Source organism: Peromyscus californicus, unplaced genomic scaffold, assembly GCF_007827085.1.
Source record: "Peromyscus californicus insignis strain IS unplaced genomic scaffold, ASM782708v3 Scaffold_6__1_contigs__length_162567912, whole genome shotgun sequence".
NCBI lineage: Eukaryota > Metazoa > Chordata > Mammalia > Rodentia > Cricetidae > Peromyscus > Peromyscus californicus.
The window spans coordinates 140,859,371-140,881,430 of record NW_026294584.1 but is presented as its reverse complement, the minus strand read 5'-3'; the positions used below and the strand labels follow the sequence as shown (position 1 = coordinate 140,881,430).

The following is a 22,060-nucleotide window of genomic DNA, read 5'->3' as shown; positions in this document are numbered from 1 at the left end:
TGCCTCCCGAGTGCTGGGATTAAAGGCGGTGCGCCACCACTGCCTGGCAATAATTGATTTCTGAAACCATATCCAGATAGCATCTGCATAAAAATATGAAATTTACTTAAAGATTTATTTTTTTAAAATTTTATGTGCATTTGTGTTTTTGCCATGGGTGTCGGGGTCCCCTGAAACTGGAGTTACAGACAGGTGCGAGCTGCCGTGTGGTTGCTGGAATTGAACTCAGGTCCTCTGGAAGAAGAGTCAGCGCTCTTAACCCCTGAGCCATCTCTCCAGCCCCTTATCTTTTATTTTATGTGTATAAATGTTTGCTTGTATGTATGTCTGTGTACTGTGTGTATGTCTGGTGCCTAAGGAGGCCAGAAAAGGTATCTCATCCCCTGGAACTGGAGTGACAGACGATTGTAAGATGCCACGTGAGTCCTGAGAATGAAAGCCAGGTCCTCTGAAAGTGCTCTTACCTGCTTCAGCCTCCAGAAACATACTTTTAATTCGAGAGTTTCAGATGAGAAGTATTTCCTATTTCAGTGTCCCTCGGTTTTGTAGACCATGAAGAGGTCAGATGGGGGTAGCAGCATGACTCAGGAAAAGGGGCACTTGAGGGTTTAGGTTCCAGACTCAAGTTTGCTACCGTCGGGGGCAGAGAAGTGGGGTGGGGTGGTGGTCACCTTGGACAACTTATTTGGATAACCTTGGCTTTTCTTTCTCCATGTGTAAAACAAGACCATTCTGAGACATATTTCCAAAGATTGTCCCTGGCAACATGATTATCCAAGATCCATTAGTGAAATCATGAGGAGATATGTCCCCAATGCCAGGCACTGAGAAGTAGGAAATGACTCCAAGTGTCTGAGCTTTCAGGCCTCAGTTTCTTGCCTTTCTCTCAAGTATGGCCAGGAGGCTGGTAGGCAGGTCTCCTGGGAGGACACTGCATCCATGACATGGAGCTGCCTCTCCCATGTGAATGGTCACGTTCATCCCACTAATGGGTCTCCAGAGTCCCTTCTTGCCTGTGGGAGGGACCCAGGAGGCAGTTCCTTCCTGCTTAGGCATCCTGGGCTTCCTCATGCACAGCAAAGGAGCTTTCAGCAAAGACTCTTAGCTAGAAATGGCAGTCAGATAGAAACCTTGATTAGCTGAGATCTGCAGCTAGTAACGTAGCTTAGTCCCTTAGCTGGGTTGCAGGATCAAGGCACCTTCCCCTTTCCCAGCTCTTTATCTGGCTTGGATGGGCCCTAGTCATCCATTTAAATTGTGTTCAGTATCAAATCCCTAATGATTTTTCTTCTCTCTCATCATCACGCTCTCTCCTTACATCAAGCATTTGTTTTGAACTCATGTTTGGTTTTTTTCTTTCCTGGTCTCTGGGAGAAGATTCTGGAGCCTGCAGGGAGGAAGCTGTGAGCTAATAGCAGAGAACTTAAACCTCATCTGCCTGCCAGGCTCATCTAAGCTCTAGGGATTTTTTTTTTTAAGAGAGAGGCGGGGAGAAAAGGAGGAGGAGCCAGTTGAGAAAACAGAAGTAGCCAGTGAGGACTGACTAAGGCAGGGTTGTTTGATAGTGTACCTCTGAAAAGTTTAGGTGTCCTAGAGGCCTGGGACCAGGGGAACTGATGCCCACCTAGAGCCCAGATGCTTTCTTCCCTGGACGTCACAGATGAGGACATCCAAGGCTCAGTCCAAGGTAATAAGACCAGGAGATGCATCTTGGGATCCTGTTAAGACTAGATCTAAATGGGGGGGAAAGAGCCATTGTCTTTCAGTTCTCAGAATAATGATGTTGGACATAAGTTCCCCCACCACCACCACCCCTGCCCACCGTGGCCCTTGTAAACAGCGCAGAGCTTTTCATCTAAGGTGGGGGAAGGGTGTGCATGTCCACTTGGGACCTGGTGTGATGTGAACAAAAGCCAGAGGAGAAGACAGAATGTCACTGGGTGGCACTGAGGATTTCATCCTCGTATGGTTCTGGGGAGTCCGTTCTTCTACATCCCGCCTTCATTCTCCCAAAGAGGTCATGTGATCAGGTCGGTGTGACTCACATGGGAATGAACACCTGCCTATTTAGGCTTTCCAGGACTGGGTTTCCTAACATGGACCACTTGTTTAGCCCCCTAGCCCCTATACTACATTCAGAAGAGATTCATTTGTTGGGAACAAAGCAGTGAGGGACCAAAGGACAATGCCAGAAAGTACGCCACCTAAAAAGAAAATTTTGTTTTGCATTGTGGATGTGGGAAAGCAGTCACTTCCTCTTGTCCCTTGAGGATGCTATTGCAGAATGAGGTGCGATGAGATCTCATGCCTCTTGAAAAAAGTGGTCTGTAAGTCCATCATGTGGTACAACACACCACTTTCTGAGGCTCTCTGCCCCTGCCCGTGTGTGTGTGTGTGTGTGTGTGTGTGTGTGTGTGTGTGTGTGTGTGTGCAAACACACAGATGTCACCATTTGGGGGGAGTGTCTTTATCAAGTCCCGGTGTGGCTCTAACCTTGGCTATAAGCTGCCTTTTCTCCATATCCTGGGTTGCTGTCCAAAGACAGGCTGTATGTGACAGGTTTGGAAGCTTTGCTGTATTTGGATCAGTGTGGGCTCATGAATACCTATTTTTTCCTTGCATTGTTACTGAATATTAGTCTATTATTTTCATCACTTCTTTACTTTCTATGTCTACAAGTTATTTCCTGCCCTGGTCCCAGAATCTGCCATTTGTCCAAGGACTTCCGGTTCCTCTTATTGAAGAGTGGTATGAGATACCAATATGTGGGTACTAGGCATGCTTATTTCTACTGGGGTGTTATTTCTCTTAAGTTCTCTCAGGGACAGAGAAAGTGTGTGTGTGTGTGTGTGTGTGTGTGTGTGTGTGTGTGTGTGTGTGTGTGTGTGTGTGGCACCGATACAGAAGGATTTCTGTGTAGCCATCTGTAGGTATATTAAGTTAAATACGAGTTCTTCTGTATCTAGTCCTAGCCAATTATGACATGATGGTGATGGAACCTCACTGATATGTAAATCTTCACCCTAACAATGAGAAACCTGCCATCTTCCTTCCAGACACTGCATTCAGCTCCAATGCACATGTCGGGCAGAATCTGATTGTTGTCTCCCACAAGCTCTGTTCTGTTTTATTCTTTTCTCAGGTTAAGCATTATGCTCCTTTAGGTTTTGTGGCCACATCATCTTGTTCACCGTCCATCAGGACTGTGTTCATAGCTTTTCCTGTTTCAGGGAAAATGAGCAAGATCACCCCATGCTCTTCACAGCTAGAGACAATGAACTCCAGTCGGCAGTCTCAGTGTGTGTAAGGCACAGGTCTCAGCAGATTACATGCATACTTTACTCCTCACACCAGCCCTCTGAGGGTGTCACGGATAACGTCCCCATATTACACAAGGAACGACTGATAACTGCCCAAGCTCAGTGATTAGTGGAGTTGTTGAATTAAAAAATGTCACCAGGCATGCACCATCCTGGCATTAAAAAAAGAAGAAAAGTGGGTGGCGGGGTGGCGGCAGGGGCGTGGTGATTTCTAAATTTTCATGCCCCCAAACATTATTTTATTCCATATCACTGCTAAAGGGGTCGCTCTGAAGTACCACTCTGCACATTTGGTATAAACTGCCAGTGCTTTATAGTTGCCCACAGGATAAAGGCCAAGTTTCTTTGCTTTGCTTCCCGTGCATTCCAAAATCAGCCCCAGGCTACAAGCGTGGGCAGTGGAGAGCCCTAGTGCATGCCAGACACTACCGCTTCATCCCATAGTGTACTCCCTCTCAGTCCCCATGTCTTTCAACCCTCCCTGCTCCTCAGGCTCGTAGCTCTCATGCTGGCATCTCTGTTGGTGAAGGCACTCATTGCCCCCACCCTTTGTCTGATAGAGTTACGTATTATTAATATAATTCTCGTTAATCTGCCAGTCTCTCCATTGCATTCTCAAGACTAGCTTGTTGATCTGATGGTCATTTATGAGTTTAAACCCCCATAAACACACTTAATAACATTCTTTGGGTTTTAAAATTAATTTGCAGCATTTCCCCAGACACTAGGGTCCATTTGACGAACAGGAAAATTCTGAATTTAGCACACTCTGGCAAATTAGCAAAGGTGGTCTGAAGCCATAGCTATTCTCCTTGTATATCCCTTTCCTTCAGTCCTCTTCCAAAGTCTAGGAGATCACAGCTGACTATTGAAATAGTCCCCATCTGTACAGCTCTGAGGAGGGCTTAGCTAGAGGGTCATAAATTCAGGTATTGTACCCAATTGCCAAATTCTACAGAGGTAGTCTGTCTCGACTATATTTTTTACTTAAATTTTAATCATATCCCTAATAATAACAAGCACAAAATTCAGGTCCACTGTTGTGCTAATAGCTTCCCAAGTGGATCATGGAATGAAAAGCATAGCCACTGGACCTCTGTTTATTTGTGTGCAGCACACAGTGAGGCAGTCTACCTCCGTGATGGCTTTCTCGACCGTGGTACACACTGTTTGAGGATTTGATTTTTCTCTCTTCACCTCATTCTAGATGTGAATTCTCTTCTAATCAGATCATGGGCATTAAGGCTGGCCACCTAGATTCTGGAAGGTTCCACTGAGGTGCCTTCAACATATTGATGGTAAAGACAGTTCTGAGTTATAAGCATTTTATCATCTAATGAGCAAGAACAACTTGGATTTTATTCCTTTCCATGTCTAAGGATTCTGATAATGTTTTGTTGGTGAAAAGGTTATACTGACTACTTTGTTTATGAGATAAGAATTTGCTTTATAGTCAGGCTGTCCTAGAACTCACAATCCTCCCATCTCAGGTATTCCACTGCTGGAACTACAGGCAGGTGTCACCCCACTTGGCTTTACATTGCTTCCATTCTTTTTTTTTTTTTTAAGTGCGGCAATTATAGGAATTAGTCAGTCAATGCTTAACACTTCTGGAAAGAGCGTTTGTTTGGATAGCAATTCATACATGCATTCACTGAATAACAATTCATACATGCATTCACTGAATAACAATTCATTCATGCATTCACTGAATAACAATTCACTCATGCATTCATTGAGTACTTCTTTTAGCTTCTCTTGAATTTTCCTAACTTTCAAGTTAGGAGAGTTGGCTTCAAGGGCACTTTATCATAATGGAAAAAAATGCACAGGTGTCTTGGGATGAAAGCAGGCAAGCTCTATTTCAATTCTCTCCTGCCTGACCCAGGTTGAGAGTAAGCCTTTGGTTCAAGTCCAGAAGCCATCCTCCAAGATCAAGAAGCTAAGAATGACCCGGTGTTCACATAAGGTAGGACGTGATGGCCAGTGCCATTTCTCTAGAAGAGGGTGAAGGCAAGTGGATAGTTGGGATAGAGTTTATCAGGCCATTTTGTTTAACAATGACCACACTCTAAATAAGGCTGTGTGTTGATAGGTGAATTCCCATTCAATCCATAGACCAATCAACACAGGATAATAGGGACCAAATTATAATGTACCTGTAGAGAGGATTAGGGTTTGTGTTGCACATATAGTAGGAAGAACTTCTCCACATTTGGATGCATTTTCAGAGCATTGTATGAAAGTCAGACAAACACTTACTTTGAGAGACACATTAAGAAACTTACTGTTTCTTAACTGAAAATAAATCCTGGTTGGAGATAGGTCCTTTAGGTCCCTGATATTGCAATGGTGATAATAAGGCCAGTACCTTTGGAACACTCTACATCTGTTTCCCCATAAAAGTCTTATGAGGTAGGTCCCATTTTTTCACCATGGTAACAAATGAGGCTTAGACATCAATATGACCTACTGGAGGCTTACAGTTCATAAGTGGTAGAGGGAGGATTCAAACCCATAGCCCAACTGATTGATTACTCTGCTCTCTGGAATCTGCCTTTTCTTATGAACCTGAGTTAGTTGTCACATTCTTGTGGAGTTCAGGATAGAAGAGATAACCCAGAGTACGCTTCCTCTCCTGGGATGTTTGTGACATATTCCCTTTCTCCTTTTGTAGAGTACAAACACCAACATCACCGCACTCCCTTTTGTAGACACAAAGGGGAAGAACACAATTAACTTCCCACACATTGGCAACAAAGCCCAATCAAAGCCATCCACGCTGTATCAGGTGAGTAAGACGATGGCCATGCCCTTAAGCAAGCAGGCTTGAGGCCTGAGTTCAATGCAGTACCAGGTCTGGGGAGGTCTGGGTTCTAGACCTCTCACTCGATAGGAGTAAAAACTTGAACAAATGTGCCTTGACTTTCCTTTACCTGTAAAATGGTCTCTCTGTGGCATTATGAGCATTCATCAAGGAAAAGAAAAATGAAGTCCCCGCTGTATAAATGGCAGAGTTATTCAAAAGATTGTCTTCTAGTGTCCTCTACTTTAAAAAAAAAATGTAATTATGTGTAATGTCTGTGGGTATGTGCGTATGAACGTAGGTGCTCATGGAATCCAGAAGAGCATGTCAGAGCCCCTGGAGCTGGGGTCACAGGCAGTTGTGAGTCACCTGATGTGGCAATGTGCTGGCAATGAGACTTGTGTCCTTTGCCAGAGCAATATGCACTCTGAGCCCCATCACCAGCCTCTCCTCTACATTTCCTGGGATGACCCAATGAGATACTGTGAGCTAGCAGCAACAAGTTGACCAGAGGCTAGTCTCAACTCCACTGAAGGCCCTGTAACCCACTAAGTCACTTAGCTTATTTGGAATCGGCCTATATTAGTTACTTTTCTCACTGCTGTGACCAAATGCCTGAAAGGAGGCAACTTGACGGGGAGGGGCTTACCTCTGGCTCAAAGTCTAAGCCAATGAAGTTCTTCATGGCAGGGAAGGCCATGGGCAGAAGGGGCTCAAGGCGGCTGCTCACATTGTGTCTGTGGGCAAGAAGCAGAGATGAATGCTGGTGATCAGCTCGATTTCTCTTCCTATTCAGTCTCGGGCAACCCCCAACTCTCCCTTAATGGTACTGGTGCTTCCCACACTCAAGGTGGGTCTTCATTCTTCAGTTCAGGAAATGTCTCGTAAACAAATCAAGAGATGTGTTTCCATAGTGACTGTAAACCCAGTGGTGTTAACAAAGAAAAGTAACCACCTCATGGCCTCCTCAAGAGCAGCAGTAAACATTGTTGAGTCTCTCTCTACAGAGACATGCCACTGGGTTGTCAACTGCGTAATGTAATACAGTGATTCTTCCAGGGAATCGCATGAGAGTCGGCTACTCTTTCTAGGAGAAGGGCCAAGAGACCCACAATCGCTTAACTCATAACTGTTTTCTCCAGGGAGTGGTAGGACATGATCTGGGCTGGAGGTAGGTCTATTGGGTCAAATGGATGACCTATGACCTCTAAGAGAATCTAGTCTTTTATTACAAACTTGTTTCCCTGGACAGGAAAATCATATTCACAATCAAGCGCTCTCCTCTGAGGTCAAGACTTCAGAAATACCTTTCAACTTTAACCCTAAAGCCCAAGACACCAAGCCACATCCCGAACTACCAAAGAAACACAAGGTCCCTCTTACAGCAGCAGGTATGCCTTTCAGGGAGGAGCAAGGTAGAGCAGTGGAGGAGCAGAGTGGTGGGGGAGTAGAGTGGTGAGGGAATAGAGTGGTGGGGGGAGCACGGTTATAGATGTCTAAAATGTTGAGAGCTGAGACAAACTGAGCTGAGCTACGGTGATCCAAGCTTCCACGTACTGGAGTTATCAATTAAGGCAAAGAACCAAAATGAACAAGATTAATCCTGGGACCTCTCACTGTGGCTGGCTAAGCAGGAGGCTAAGAGGGAGCACGTACCAGCTCTCTGTGGCCCATTGCTCACCATAGAACTGCACAAGGTCAAGGTCGGCTGTGTCAGTGGAGAGAGAGGGAGGGCACTGTCTCAGTATGCTGCTGTATGGACTCAAGGGGGAGAGGCATGTGAGTTAGAATTAAGGCTGACAAGCGCTGAACTGTCACAGTCAGGTGTTTTGAAACTTCCTCTTCCTCCTGATAGGGCCATCTACACAGGGAAGCCTGAGGAAAACCTCAGTCAGGGTCAGGTAGAGGGCTCCAAATGGCAGCACATGTGGGCTGCAGGGAGAGAGTACTCCTGGGTTCAACATGGAGGTACATAAGCAGTTGCCTGACAGGGAAGTCTGATCCTGGGCTGTAGCTCTAGCAGGAGACCACCATGTGTGTGAAGTGCTTTGAGTCAGAAGGGAAGCTGCCCTGTGATGCCTACCAGGTAAAGCTTTTATCATTGGGCATGATGGAGCCTGAAAGATCAGAAGCCAGACTCCTCCCTGGCTTCAGAGACTCGTGGCTTCCTTCCTAAGGCTCAAAGCAAGAGAACCCAAGTCTTCCGAGTGTCTTCCATGTGCCAGCGTTGTCCAGTCTGCTGCTCTTCCACCATAGAGCTGAGCTGAAATCGGCTGTCCTCCTTCAGCCATCCCAGGAATGACCGACCCCAAAGCAGACGGCTTCTGTTGCGAACCAGCTCTGCCTTTACAGGGTGTGATAGCTGCTTTCTTGCTGTCTCAAGCCTTGGTTCTGCCTCTGGGTGGAGAACAACCTCTTTTAGTCTCTAGGTGATTGCCTGGTCACACGTAGGAAGACAGAGACCATGTGCTTCATCGTCTACCCCCCAGTAGTTCCTTCTGTCATTCCTCAGTTAGCAAAACAACTGGGCGCCGCTCCCGAACCCTTTGTCCTGAGAAAACCCCATATATTAAAGTTGATATCACTGGGGCTGGAGAGATTGCTCTGATGTTAAGATACCTGGCTGCTCTTCCAGAGGACCCAGGTTTGATTCCCAGCATCCACCACTATGGCAATTTTCAACCATCTTTTACTCCAGTTCCAGGAGATCTGATGCTCTCTTCTGGCCTCTACAGGTACCAGGCACACATGTGGTACACAGACATATATGCAAGCAAAATACACATAAAAATTTGAAAAATTATTAAAGTTGACTATTACCCAGAGTATTCCACCCCTACCCTAATACACACACACACACACACACACACACACACACACACACACACACACACACACACACCCCTGCTGTGATCTGATCATCTAGTACAGATACTCTTCCCTGTGTATTGAGGTGCTACCTGGGCTTGCTCAGCACAGATCTGAGTGGAAAAACTTGCCAGGACAGAAACTATATTAAAGTTGTACTTACACTACCAGTCTGGCTCCAGTAACCATTATCACTTTCAAATCCTCTCTTTGTGTAGTATGATTCCACATGAACTTGGGCATGTGGACACCTTAAGACTGTTGTTGCCACAGAATTTTCTCCTGAAGCGTTTCCCCATGCTGTGGCACACCATGGTCTTGGGTTGCTAAATTCTCCTTGACATTTATCCCTGGTACATTTCCATGGGGTGAGAGGTCCTGTGTGTGGTCCTTAGGAAGCCAGTTTGCTGGGAAAATGCGCCCTGAACTGGAAAGAATCTGTATCTAGGGCAGATCCCTATGTGACTCAACTGAGCTGACAATGTTTTTCACACACAGAGGCCCTAAAGTTTTTTAAGAATCAGCTGTCCCCTTATGAGCAAAGTGAAATCCTGGGCTACTCAGAGCTGTGGTACCTGGGGCTTGAAGCCAAGAAGCTAAAGGTGATGCCTGAGAAGTTCAGCAAGACAAGTTTTGATGATGATCACGGCTCCTACCTGAAGGTGCTGGGCTAGGAGAACTTCTCTGGGACTTGGGGTGGGGGCGGGAATATTGTATCTAGAGGAAAACAGAGGCGGGTACTTTACAGTACTTTGTACTGATGTACTAGGGGGTCGGTTTCCCAAAGGATTCTAGTGGGTCCTAAAATGAAATGCTATACTAAAAACAAAACAGGAAAATAAGTGATTTTATCCTACAAAACTCTCTGTTGTCAGAATACCAATGTTCTCTATGAATGCTGGGGCAACAGATGTGTATGCTGGGTGAACTACCACGGGTTCCTCTGAGTAACCCTGGACCCATTAAGAAAGGAGTAAGAGACATCACCTTTGCGTTTCCTTTTCCATTCTCTTCCATACAAACCCCACTTGTGGACTCTTTTTCTATTTTATAGTGAGAGTCATTTTCCCACCAGGAAGGAAAAGGCTTTTGTTATTGTGGTCCCTGATGCACAGGACTTAATTCCCTTTTCTTTTCAAATTTTGATTGCAACAGCTCCTCTCCCACCTCTCTTATTGCTCCTCTGGGGTCCTGGGGCAATGCCTTCTCCTAGCCTGAAGTGATCCCCGCTTTTGGTAATTGTGAAGGTGATGCTTCACCCACCAGACTGCGGTTGTCCAGAGTCTCCTCTTTGGACATCTCATTGTAACTTGGTTTTAGATGACCGTCTTTGATGGTGTCTTAGAAGCAGTAGGTTTTCTTAATGGCATGTAAGCCCTGATTCTCAAGCTACTGAACACACAGATCAACTAGAGATCTTGTTAAAGAACAGATTCTTATCTGGCAAGATGTGATGGATAAGGGATTTCACGTTTATAAAAAGCATTTAGGTGATACCCAAGGTACCAGCCAGACCACACTTAGAGAAGCAGGCATGTCATTTCTACTACACACACTACACCAGGTTCTCAACAATTTTAAGTCAAGGATCCTTTGGAAATCTGATAAAAGCTATAGGCCCTCACAGCCGGGTGGTGGTGGTGCACACCTTTAATCCCAGCACTTGTGAGGTAGAGGCAGGTGGATCTCTGTGAGTTTGAGGCCAGCTTTGTCTACAGAGCGAGTTCCAGGACGGGCTCCAAAGCTACACAAAGAAAACCTATCTTGAAAGGAAGAAGAAGGAGGAGGAGGAGGAGGAGGAGGAGGAGGAGGAGGAGGAAGAGGAGGAGGAGGAGGAGGAAAGAAAAAGAAAAAACTATGGTCCCTCTTCCCTCTCCCACCCCCTCTCAAAGCAATCTGTGCATACACAAAGTTTCAGGAGATTAATGAATCATTGGTTACAAATCATCAATATAAGTTTTTCCCTGACATTTTCACCCATTTCTTCCTGGATCTTTCCATCTCCCTATGAGGGTATTAGCCTGGACCTTAAGGGAATGCACTGGACCTCAGTAAAATTGTAGAGAGCTTTCTTTTTAATGTTGTGGTCGGGGTAGGGTGGGGCAGGTGTGTTTGTGAATGTGTGTTCTCTATAAGCTCCTATCCCCATCTTTATTCCATTCCACACACGAACATATGCACACAAACAAATACCCAAATAAGCTCCCCTCTACAATCTTACATTTACTCTGCCAACATCTGTTACCTATATAGCCATTTATTGCTCCCCTATCACAAGCTTGGGCATCTTCTTGACTCTGCAAATAGAGAGTAATCTATCACACATGAGTGTACTGTGGTTATTCAGTTAACTATAGTTAATGTCAAAGTGGATATGGAAGCAAGCATGATACAACCAAATCAGTGCCATGAAGATGAAAAGAATGCCAGGAATACACATCTGCACTTTTACATGAGCATGTCTGCAGATTCTGTCCCGTTTCATCATGAGCCTTTACCAGATGAGCCCTTTTCCATGTTGATGAAATTGTACACGCTTAAACTCACGGTGTTGATTCCTTCTGCATGAACAGAACCACTACATACATGTTCACAAGCATATCACGAAATCTGCACAAACACTCATCCTTTGTTCTCCCAGACTCATGAGTTTGACACTATTAACCCGAGACTGACACAGCTAGAGGGCCTCAGACACCATCGCATTCCGAATCCCGTGCCTGACTTTATAAATCAGAACACTGTAGCTCAGGGTGAACAAGGGGGATGTCTGAAGCCATTCTGCCCGAGTCTTCCACCAATAACTTCGTGTGGCTTTGACTGAATGCCTGCTTCCTGCTTTCTGACCAAGAACTGGATGATAATTCTCTCTTCGAAGATGTTTTTATTTTTAGCCAAGAAAGGCCCAAGTTCCTTACTGCTTTCTCAGGCAGTTAGATCTAGACAAATGGAGGAGGAGATGTCTGGCCAAGAAATGGCAAGGCAGGCACTTAGCTTTCTCTTACGGACTGAGGGCAAAGCAAGGGTCAGGGTGGAGCTAATCTTTTTCTACCACAGGCCCTAATCCTACAGAAACACCAGTTCCCCCAAAGAGCATCCCATGCTCTATTAGACACTATCAGACATGAATTAAGCCTTGTGGGACACTTCCCGGTACCATATGTGTGGTCTGGGGTCCAAACAACCTAATCATTTATGAGGAGATAAGTTGAGAACAGGAGGACGGAACCATTTCCTCCCCAGTAGTGAGCCAGTATCTGGGTGGTGGGATCCAGGGGCCCTGGAGTGAGGTGAATCCGAGAGTCCATGGTTCTGTCCCTCACTGCTGGCCTGACTTCCGCAGGTCCTGCATGACCACATTGCCTACCGATATGAGGTTCTGGACATGATTGGGAAAGGGTCCTTCGGACAGGTGGTCAAATGCTTGGATCACAAAAACAATGAGTTGGTGGCCTTGAAAATTATCAGGAATAAAAAGAGGTATGGCTTGACGGGTGACATGTAGACACTGGATCGTGTGACTCTGGCTGCTTCCAAGAGCCAATTCCCTTCTCCATTGCTCTCCTCATCTCTCTCTTTGGCTTTTCTTTTTTCTCTCTCTACCTATCTGGTACCACAAAGGGGCAACAAGAAGCAAAAATGGAGTTTGGGGTGCATTCTGACATCTTAGACATTCCTGGGGTCGTTGGGCGGGACTGAGGACTGTCTGCAACATTGTGACATGATGCTTGTTTTCCATTCTCATTGCCCACCATCCTGACCACTCCCAATTACCCAGATTTCATCATCAGGCTCTGGTGGAGCTGAAGATCCTGGAAGCCCTCCGAAGGAAGGACAAAGACAACAGCCACAATGTGGTCCACATGAAGGACTTCTTCTACTTCCGGAATCACCTCTGTATCACCTTTGAACTCCTGGGGTCAGATGCTTTTTCTTTGTTCCATTACAAATGGTTGCATAACTGACAGAAGAGAAACTGGGGCCAGAATACTAGATTCTGGAAGTGGTACTGAATGTCTAGAGTGGACCTAATAGCCACTCAGATAGAGAGGAGGTTGGGATGGAAAACTGACATCTCACCCTATGCCTCAGTTAAGGCTTTCACCTGCTTGTATCCATACTTATGCTGGGCTTCCGGGATGCTCAGTATTGCAGTAGTGACATATCACAGCCCTTGCTCTCAAGATCGAAACTGAAACGTGCTGAAAAGGACATCACTTTGCTTTCATGTCCTTCTGTCCTGGCTTCCCAATCCTGTGGTGCAGATATTAGAACACAGAACCACAGGCAACTGCCTACTTAGAGTGGGCAAATGACTTTGAACTAGAGTAAAGGCAAGAACAGAATTTTTAAAATAAGAAAACAGGACCCTGAGTTATGCTGGTTGGCAGCAAATGACTGAGTATGGATCTGAAAAGACGTGCTTGTGGGAAGGGGGCATGCTTATTTGATTATCTTTCTCTCAGTGAACACTGATGCATTTCAAGTCAAAGCAGGAATGCATTTCTCAAAGGAGAATGATGAAAGGGAGCTCTCAGTAGCCAGATGTGCCTGGGTCATTAATTTAGTAGCTTAATGCTTCCATGACACTGTCATGGAACCTGCTCCACTTCAACGAGAGAGTGGACATTCTGTTACTCTTCTCTGGTGACTGCAAAATGTAATCTACTCTCCAGTATGCACAAGTGAATTATCTCCCCTGTGGTCAAATAGGATAAAGTATCCCTCTTAGCCATTTAACACAATACCCAGGTAGGATGTCATTGTATTTAAGAGCTATGAGAAACCCAGCTACGTTGGGGAGTTGCTCAGGGTCAAAGGTTGGAGTGTCTAGAACCAGCTCTCCTGTCTGTATTGTACCTCCCAGACTGAACGGCTTTCTACATACTGCCACAGATACTGTCGGAAATAAAAGAGGGGAAGGAAGTGGCCCAGTGTTGATACACGTGCCCTTTCCTTCCTGTCCTCATCTTGATGTCTGCACAGAAGAAAAAAGCCACAAACTCACAAATGTGTGCTTCTTTTAAAGTGCTTAGCATGCATTTCCGAGACTAGCAAGTCAGCAGATTTCACACAATACAGCAAGGGTTTATGGAATGTTGCAGACTTCCACTACCGTGGAAAACTGAGAATTGTATGGGAAGAGCCAGCTTTTACACAGTTAAGGGGCCGAGTAGCCATACTTTGGTTTATGGGAGCTTCCGTTGGCCCATTCTCATTCCCCACACGTGTCACGATGCTGAAGTACTTGGAGAGTCCTATCGGCTGAGGCAAGTGTGGCTGCTTTGTCGAGGGCTCCCTGGGTCTTATCCAAGAGCTGGAGGAACTCTGGCTGTGCAGCCTTGCCTCCTGGTTTATGATCTGTTTGATATTAGAGAGAACCGTGTAACACAGGGTATAAACATGTGTGTCCAAGCTGAGCAGGGTGTTTTGACAGCCATCTACATCACTTTCCCCCTCTCTTTCTCAGAATCAACTTGTATGAGTTGATGAAGAACAATAGTTTTCAAGGCTTCAGCCTGTCCATAGTTCGGCGCTTCACCCTTTCTGTTTTGAAGTGCCTACAAATGCTTTATGTGGAGAAAATCATCCACTGTGATCTCAAGCCGGTGAGTACGAACTCTGTCCAGCAGGTGGGGCTGGCTGCCATCACTGGTTCCAGGGTGGAAGCTAGGCGGTGTTCATTTACAGGTGGGGATGCAGTGAGGACTACGGCATAAATACTGGGGAGAGAAAGCAGGGGGGTGATATATTGAGGAATCTAGGAACAGGAACTCCTTAGGGCTTTCCTACAGAAGTGGGGGCATGTTTGATGTCTTGAGCAACAAGGTGTACTACAAGTAGTCCCAGGAGTACTCTTTTGGTACTTTTGATTACCAGTTACTGCAGTCTTTAAGAGTGTTCTTGTCAGTTAGGTGTGGTGGGAGATCAGGAGTTCAAGATCATCCTCAGTTTATTAGCGAGTTCAAGACCAGCCTGAGATACTTGACACCCTGCCTTAGACTCCCTTTCCATAATATGTATTACTGTATAATGAATGAGGGAACTGGAGATTACTCTATAACATGCCTCCACAAACAAAGCCAGTAAAATCTTATTGGAGAAACTCATGCCCATCAGGACATGTAAAGGTAGGTACATCCCTACTGATATCATACTTTGCATATTCAAAACTGGTGGACACATGGGCATGGCACACATGTAGGCAGATGGTCTCCATTCAGTTCTCATCCTCACTGGCATTGTGTACATAGCTCTATAGCTGTACTGGTCACTTTATTTAGTAATTGCTTCTTTGGGAAGGGGTTGGTTTTTGTTTTTTTCTTTTGAGCCAGGGTTTCATATAACTCAGGCTGTTCTCGGGCACCACATCTAGCTGAGGCTGACCTTGAACCATTGATCCTCTTGCTTGTATCTTCCTCAAGCGCTGGGCGTGCTGGCGTGCACCACTGTGCCTGGCTAGGCATCCTTAGATCCGTGCTGCCCACTGGACTACAAGCTCTTCCTGAGAGCAGGGACCACTTCTTCTCCCCGTTATATTCTCAGGACCTAACACGGAACCTGGTACCAGAAACAGAGGGCAACAGATGATTGTGACATGGGTAATGGCTGTCAATTCAGAACAGTGGCTTGGGACAAGCTAGACAGAACTGGTTCATGAGCCAGCCTGACTCACAGAGAGGCAACTGTTCTCTCTCTCTCTCTCTCTCTCTCTCTCTCTCTCTCTCTCTCTCTCTCTTTCTGGTTTTTCGAGGCAGGATTTCTCTGTGTAACAGCACTAGCTGTCCTGAAACTAGCTCTGTAGACCAGGGTGGCCTCGAACTCACAGAGATCCTCCTGCCTCTGCTTCCTAAGTGCTGGGATTAAAGGTGTGCGTCACCACCGCTCGGCTTAGGGGCAACTATTCTTAACTTGTTCCTACTCTCTTCTCTTCATTCCTAAACGTGGTTAATTTATTTTTGAAAACTGTCAGTCCTGGGGCTAAATTTTTGTGATTAAAGATTTCCAAGGTAGATGCTGTCATAGCTGGTTGGAGCCTCATAAAGATGGAAATATAATGATTTATTCACCACACCCCATTCCAAATCATCGGCTTTCCAGCTCCAAAGGGTCCAATAATACCTATGATCTTTAGATTTAGGGGACTGGATTCCACCAAGGAAATTTGCAAGATTTTCACCAGCCCAATTATCAGGTAACAGATTTCTTTGAGACATGAGTCGAGTGTACTCAGTAAATGTGTCCCTTTGGAAAATGAAACACGAACCAGGAGGGTGTTTTGTGAATGTGTATTAAAAAGTAGGTGCTCGTTCTGGTGTCTTTAGTGTTTACAGGGCATGAGTTCTGAGCGCCCATAGTGTTCCCCCTTCTAAGAGAACTTTCTCCCAGTGGGAACGGAGAGGGGAGGGTGTGTCTGTCCGTCTTCCATTGCTGTGACAAAATGCCAATGGAATCAGCTTCTAAGGAGTGGGTCAAGTCTGTTTTGGCTGATGGCTTCGATCCTTGGTTGGCTGGAGCATCACTTTTGGAACTGTGGCAAAGCAGAACATCAGGACCCAGAGTGAAGCTATTCCTTTCGCAGTGGCCAGGAAGAAAGAAAGTGGGGGAAGGGCTGCCTCTCAGTATCGCCTTCACTGCCAGGCCCCAGGGAGCTAACTTCCTCCCACTAGACCCCACCTCCTGATGTTCCCACCATCTCCCCACAGTGCTTCAGGCCAGCAACTAAGCTTGCAGCACCCAGGCTGGTGGGTATATATAAGATCCAAGGCGCAGCCTAGGGCTAGCCCCCATCTTGTGAAGGAGCCTCTCCATTGAGCTGGAGACACACAAGAAGTTCTTGCTCCTTTAAGGCTTCTGCTGCCCCGCCTATCTTCCCTGGGTTAACAGACATTCTTCTGAGGTGCCAAAGGCTTCAGATTTGCTCTGCTATGTCCTATGTGTCCTTAGCTTAGTAAGCAATCCTCTGACAGGGAGACCCTTGAGACACGGGACGGCTTTCTTCCAGGCCTAGCCAGCACAGTTTCACATTGAGACAAAGGGATGGAGATTTAGCTCAGTGGTAGAGCGCTTGCCTAGCAAGTGCAAGGCCCTAGGTTCAATCCTCAGTTAAATAAAAAAAAAAAAAAAAAACTCAAGAGGCCAGATCTCTGCCTTGATCCATAACTTGACTTAAAACCTGGCCCCCAAAACTCAGTGTGAGAGCCATACAGCCCCATCAAATCATTCTATCCATCTATCTATCTATCTATCTATCTATCTATCTATCTATCTATCTATCTGTTATCTATTTACCTATCCATTCATTGGTTCTATACTATCACAGCAGAGTGTCAACAATAACATTTCTTACAAACATTGCATATATTCAGCCAATGGCATTTGTGAGACCTTATGTAAGCCAGGTAAACAACCAGGTACCAAAGAACATGTAAATAAACTGGTAACTGTCAGAAGTGTTTGCACAGCCAGTGAGGGAAGAGACAAAACACACAAATGAAGGAATGCAAAGCAGTGAATACTGGTCCAGATCAGATGCTGACCACAAGTCAGTGGGAAATCCCAGGATGGGAGGACAATGGGCAGTGGAGAAGAACTGGGAAGAAGGCCTTTGAGGTGGTTGTTTTTGAACAGGACCATCCATGTAGAGGAGTGACAGGTAGGTAACGAGAGCGCCTAGGTAACATTAGTTTAAATAAACTTAACATACATCTTCTTCTCTCCAGGAAAACATTGTGTTATACCAGCGGGGCCAAGTCACTGTTAAAGTCATTGACTTTGGATCAAGCTGTTATGAACACCAGAAAGGTAGGCCCTTTGCAAACCTCTTCATCTAAGTTCTGCTATTATAAGTTCTCTGATATGCACACCAGGTTACCTGGGTGCTAACCTGGGCTCAGCCATCACAACCGTGAGTGTACATTTGAGCCAGGTGCTTCATATCTCGGAATCCAAGTTTTTCATTTGTAAAAGGAGAGAGTTGTATTCAGGGAGCATACAGACTCTCTGAAGTTCTCCTTGTCCAAAGGTATGGAATGACCAATGAACATTGGGTCCCCAAACTGACTAGATGTGCTTAGAATCACTCCAGGGCTCTGGAACATTATAGTTCCCAGGTGCTCACCTTACATATATCAAATCCAAATTTCTGGCGAGTGCTCAGGAGATTGCACTTTAGAAAATAGTCACTCTACAGTTTAGACTCCACTGCCCTTGAGTCATCCTCTGGACCTCTTCAAGCTAGAACCTAGAAAGGAACCCTGGAGCAGATTCATACCAACCTTCCCTCAATTTAACTTGATTTATCATCTGCTTCTTTTCCTTTCACAAGTCTGATTTAGAGAATATGTCCCAGCTATATGTCATTCATTAGTCTAGATACAAAAAGACAGAACCCAAAACTCTAACATTGTCTCACAAAACTGAGATAGCATCTGGCTATGTATTCCAGGCTGCTAGGAACCGGAGGTCCTGCCTCTACCTCTCAGATGCTGGGATCACAGATATGTGCCACCACACCCAGCTAAATTCATGTTTTAAAATGCCTTGTGTATGATAGGGGCTGTAGCTCAGTTGGTAAAATGCTTGCCTAGCATACACCTCAGAATTAGTGAGTCTAATCCCAGCACCACATAAAGTGGGCATATTAAAGGGTCGCAACATGAGGAAGGTTGACAACCACCATTCTAGGTAGTATTCAATGCTACATTGTGAGTTTGAGGTCAGCTTGGGCTACATGAGATCTTGTTTACAAACAAACACAAGCAAAACAAAATGAAGGTCTGTATGTATAAGTGCTTGACAAATCAAATCACTTTTCCAAGCAGGTAGGGTAGAATGATCTAGTTTTTAATAATGAAATCTTTAAGTTGAGGGATTAGTACATCTTCCCTTGACCAATTTAACAACAGAGACGTGATTATGGGACCACTTCCTCTCTCTGCACCCACTCAATAATCAGAAATCACCGTCATGTGGAAATAACTCAAAAGTTCTATCTCTCTGCCTCCAAGCTCCTCACCTACAAAATCTAGGGTTTCTGCAGCATCATCGTCTGTGTGTCCTCCCCTGCTGAGCTTTACTGAGGCTTTGTCTCTATGTTTCATGCTACACCACGAGTCATACATAGTGTATTAATATACATTCAACTTAAATTATAGTTTGTTTAAAAAACAAAACAAAACAGGGTCTCAGTATGTAGCCCAGGCTGACCTGGAACTCACAACTCTTGCCTCAGCTTTGTGAGTGTATGGGCTACCTGGCCTGGCTCTGAGTAAATTATGCATTTTACAGGTTTCCTTTCCAATTGTGACTTGCTTACTTCCATACTAAATGACAACACTCTCAGAAACTGTCCGCCCAAAGTTTCAAAACTTGGTTTATATTAGCTTTAAGGTTTGCATTTGCTGTTACTATTTTTTTAAATTTTTATTTATTTATTTTATTTTATTTTATTTTTTTCGTTTTTCGAGACAGGGTTTCTCTGTGTAGCTTTGCGCCTTTCCTGGGACTCGCTTGGTAGCCCAGGCTGGCCTCGAACTCACAGAGATCCACCTGGCTCTGCCTCCCGAGTGCTGGGATTAAAGGCGTGCGCCACCACCGCCCGGCCTAAATTTTTATTTTTAAGTCTTTCTATGTAGCCCAGAATAGCTTTGAACTAAACAAGTAGCCATCCATCTGCCTTAATTTTCTAAATGCTAGTAATAAATGTGGATAGCACCATGCACACAGCTGGTAGGTTTTGGGGGCTGGGAGGGGGTTGGTTGTTGTTTTCTTTCTTTGGCTTTTATTTCGTTTATTTATTTATTTATTTATTTTTAAAGTTTTATTTATTTATTATGTATATAGTGTTCTGCCTTCATGTATGCCTGCAGGCCAGAAGAAGGCACTAGATCTCATTATGGGTGGTTGTGGGCCACCATGCAGGTGCTGGGAACTGAACTCAAGACCTCTGGAAGAGTAGCCAGTGCCCTTAACCGCTGAGCCATCTTTCCAGCCCTTGTTTTATTTTTAAAACTGTTAATTTAAATGAACTTCCTTGGTATTTGCTACTTTGGAGTTCCTTATCAATAAGATGGCAATAACAAGCAGCTACCAGGAGGATTAATCTATTGGTAGATAATGGAATAGGACCCACACTTCCTTCTTCCTGAGAAGCCCACAGAGGGGGGCATTTACGAGGGTGAAGCTCTAAATTAGTTACCACAGAGGCATCTGGAGGAAGCTTTGTGGCGATGTTTCTCTCCCTTTGCACCACAGTGTATACGTACATCCAAAGCCGGTTCTACCGATCCCCCGAGGTGATTCTGGGCCACCCCTACAACATGGCCATTGATATGTGGAGCCTGGGCTGCATCATGGCGGAGCTGTACACAGGATATCCACTGTTCCCTGGGGAGAATGAGGTCGAGCAGCTGGCTTGCATCATGGAGGTGAGGGGGAGGGTCAGGCACCAGTGTAGATGATGTCCTGATGACGTTCATTCTCAGATACTGGGTTTCATCAGATTCAGCAAGGGCAGTGTCCTGCATGCTCCTCCTACTTCTGAAAGTATTTTTGAAGTGATGTACTGCTTGTATTTTGCTGAGCTGAGAGCTAACTTTTTCATCATGATTTAAATAGTTGCTGATGATGTCCTTTCCCTCGCTGTAAATACTGACATTTTCAAATGAAACGGTGAGACTAGTCTTCCAAATACACCACCATAATGATGATAATAACATACTGAAGCAAGTGTGATCTGGTACCCACCAAGTCTACCTAAAAATCAGGTGACTGTGTTCTTAAGCAACCACATCTTTCCCTTGCCTTATCCTTCTTTCTCCTTGAAAAGGCAGGTAGGTTAAAAATAGCTGGAAGTGGTAGTCAATGGTAGTTAACTGGTCTAGGAGTTAGGAAACCAGGGGGCCAGTCTTGGATTTATCTTTATGGCATGACACATTGTTTGCTGTGGACTGTTGAAAATGAGGGTCAGGGTATGTGTTGTTGCTAAGGCTGGATGGAATACTCTTGAACCATCCCTGCTTCTAACACATGGGAAACTGGGATGTGTGAGCTGTGTTTCCTACTGCTCCAGGACCTGTTTCCTTTGGACCTCTGAAGGGCTGCAGAACCAGAGGGTGGGGTCATGCCTAGGCTGTGTCTGCCAACCAGGGTGGAGGGCACACTGGCTAATTTCTCTTTGTCTTATACACATGTAAGTCCCCGAGAAAACAGTGACCAGTCAGTACTAAATTTTCTTTCCAAGAATGTTCTTTTGTCTTCTCAGGGTCTAGGGCTCCCTCCTTCCCCCTTCCCAACCCAGTGCTCCATGCTGGGAGAAGTCACTCCTCATTCCCTGTGGTCTGCATGGGCTGACAAGGAATCTGGATGCTACCACAGTGCCTTACCTGTCTAATAGGGCCAGTGTTCATTCATAGGGTACTGAGGCAGCCTGGAGCAGGAACTGGAAGACCTAGTGTCTGGGTCTGCTCTGCCACTGATGTGATGCTATTACTTAAATCTTCTGAGCCTTAAATGTAAAAGACAGAGTTTGGCCACAGTCCCACCTAGCTCTTGCCAGCTTTTGGATTTGTGACTCCACAATAGTGACACAGCCACACTGTACTTGTTGAAGGTGCTGGGTCTGCCACCTGCCCACCTCATCCAGACGGCCTCCAGGAGACAGATATTCTTTGGTAAGTCCCATGATCTCTTTGTCCCATTGTGTCCAGTGAGGTGTCACTGGACTTGAAGACACCCCAGGCAAACAGATAGACAGAGTGACGGATATTTTTCTTTTCCCTGGCCCCATATCGAAGGGTGATGAGGAGCTGAAGAGATGATAAGTGGTACATGGTAGTGTGATAGATGGTGTCTCCCAGTGGAAGGGGGTCTTCACAGTACAATACCAGGAGCATGGAGCACCCTGTTCTTCAGATCTATCAGCTAGTACTGCAACCACAAAAGATTAAAACATACTCCCTCCTAGAGGTGCTCCCCAAACAACTTGGCCTCTCTTGCCATGCACTGTGCTAAGAAATCAGGGCAGAAACTTCTGGCATAGTGGGAAAGTCTGTTTATAGTCTCC

General features: G+C 45.4%; 1 protein-coding gene across 1 annotated transcript in view; it reads left to right on the top strand.

Moving 5' to 3' along the window:
* Dyrk4 (dual specificity tyrosine phosphorylation regulated kinase 4) overlaps positions 1-22,060 on the top strand; it is a 38,536-nt gene that overhangs the window by 6,175 nt on the left and 10,301 nt on the right. The window contains exons 2-11 of the mRNA XM_052721996.1: positions 5,209-5,289; positions 5,998-6,111; positions 7,379-7,517; positions 9,493-9,656; positions 12,338-12,474; positions 12,773-12,913; positions 14,465-14,603; positions 17,718-17,799; positions 20,251-20,423; positions 21,608-21,668. Coding sequence (XP_052577956.1) covers positions 5,209-5,289; positions 5,998-6,111; positions 7,379-7,517; positions 9,493-9,656; positions 12,338-12,474; positions 12,773-12,913; positions 14,465-14,603; positions 17,718-17,799; positions 20,251-20,423; positions 21,608-21,668 — 1,231 coding nt within the window. The remainder of the gene's footprint in view (positions 1-5,208; positions 5,290-5,997; positions 6,112-7,378; positions 7,518-9,492; positions 9,657-12,337; positions 12,475-12,772; positions 12,914-14,464; positions 14,604-17,717; positions 17,800-20,250; positions 20,424-21,607; positions 21,669-22,060) is intronic.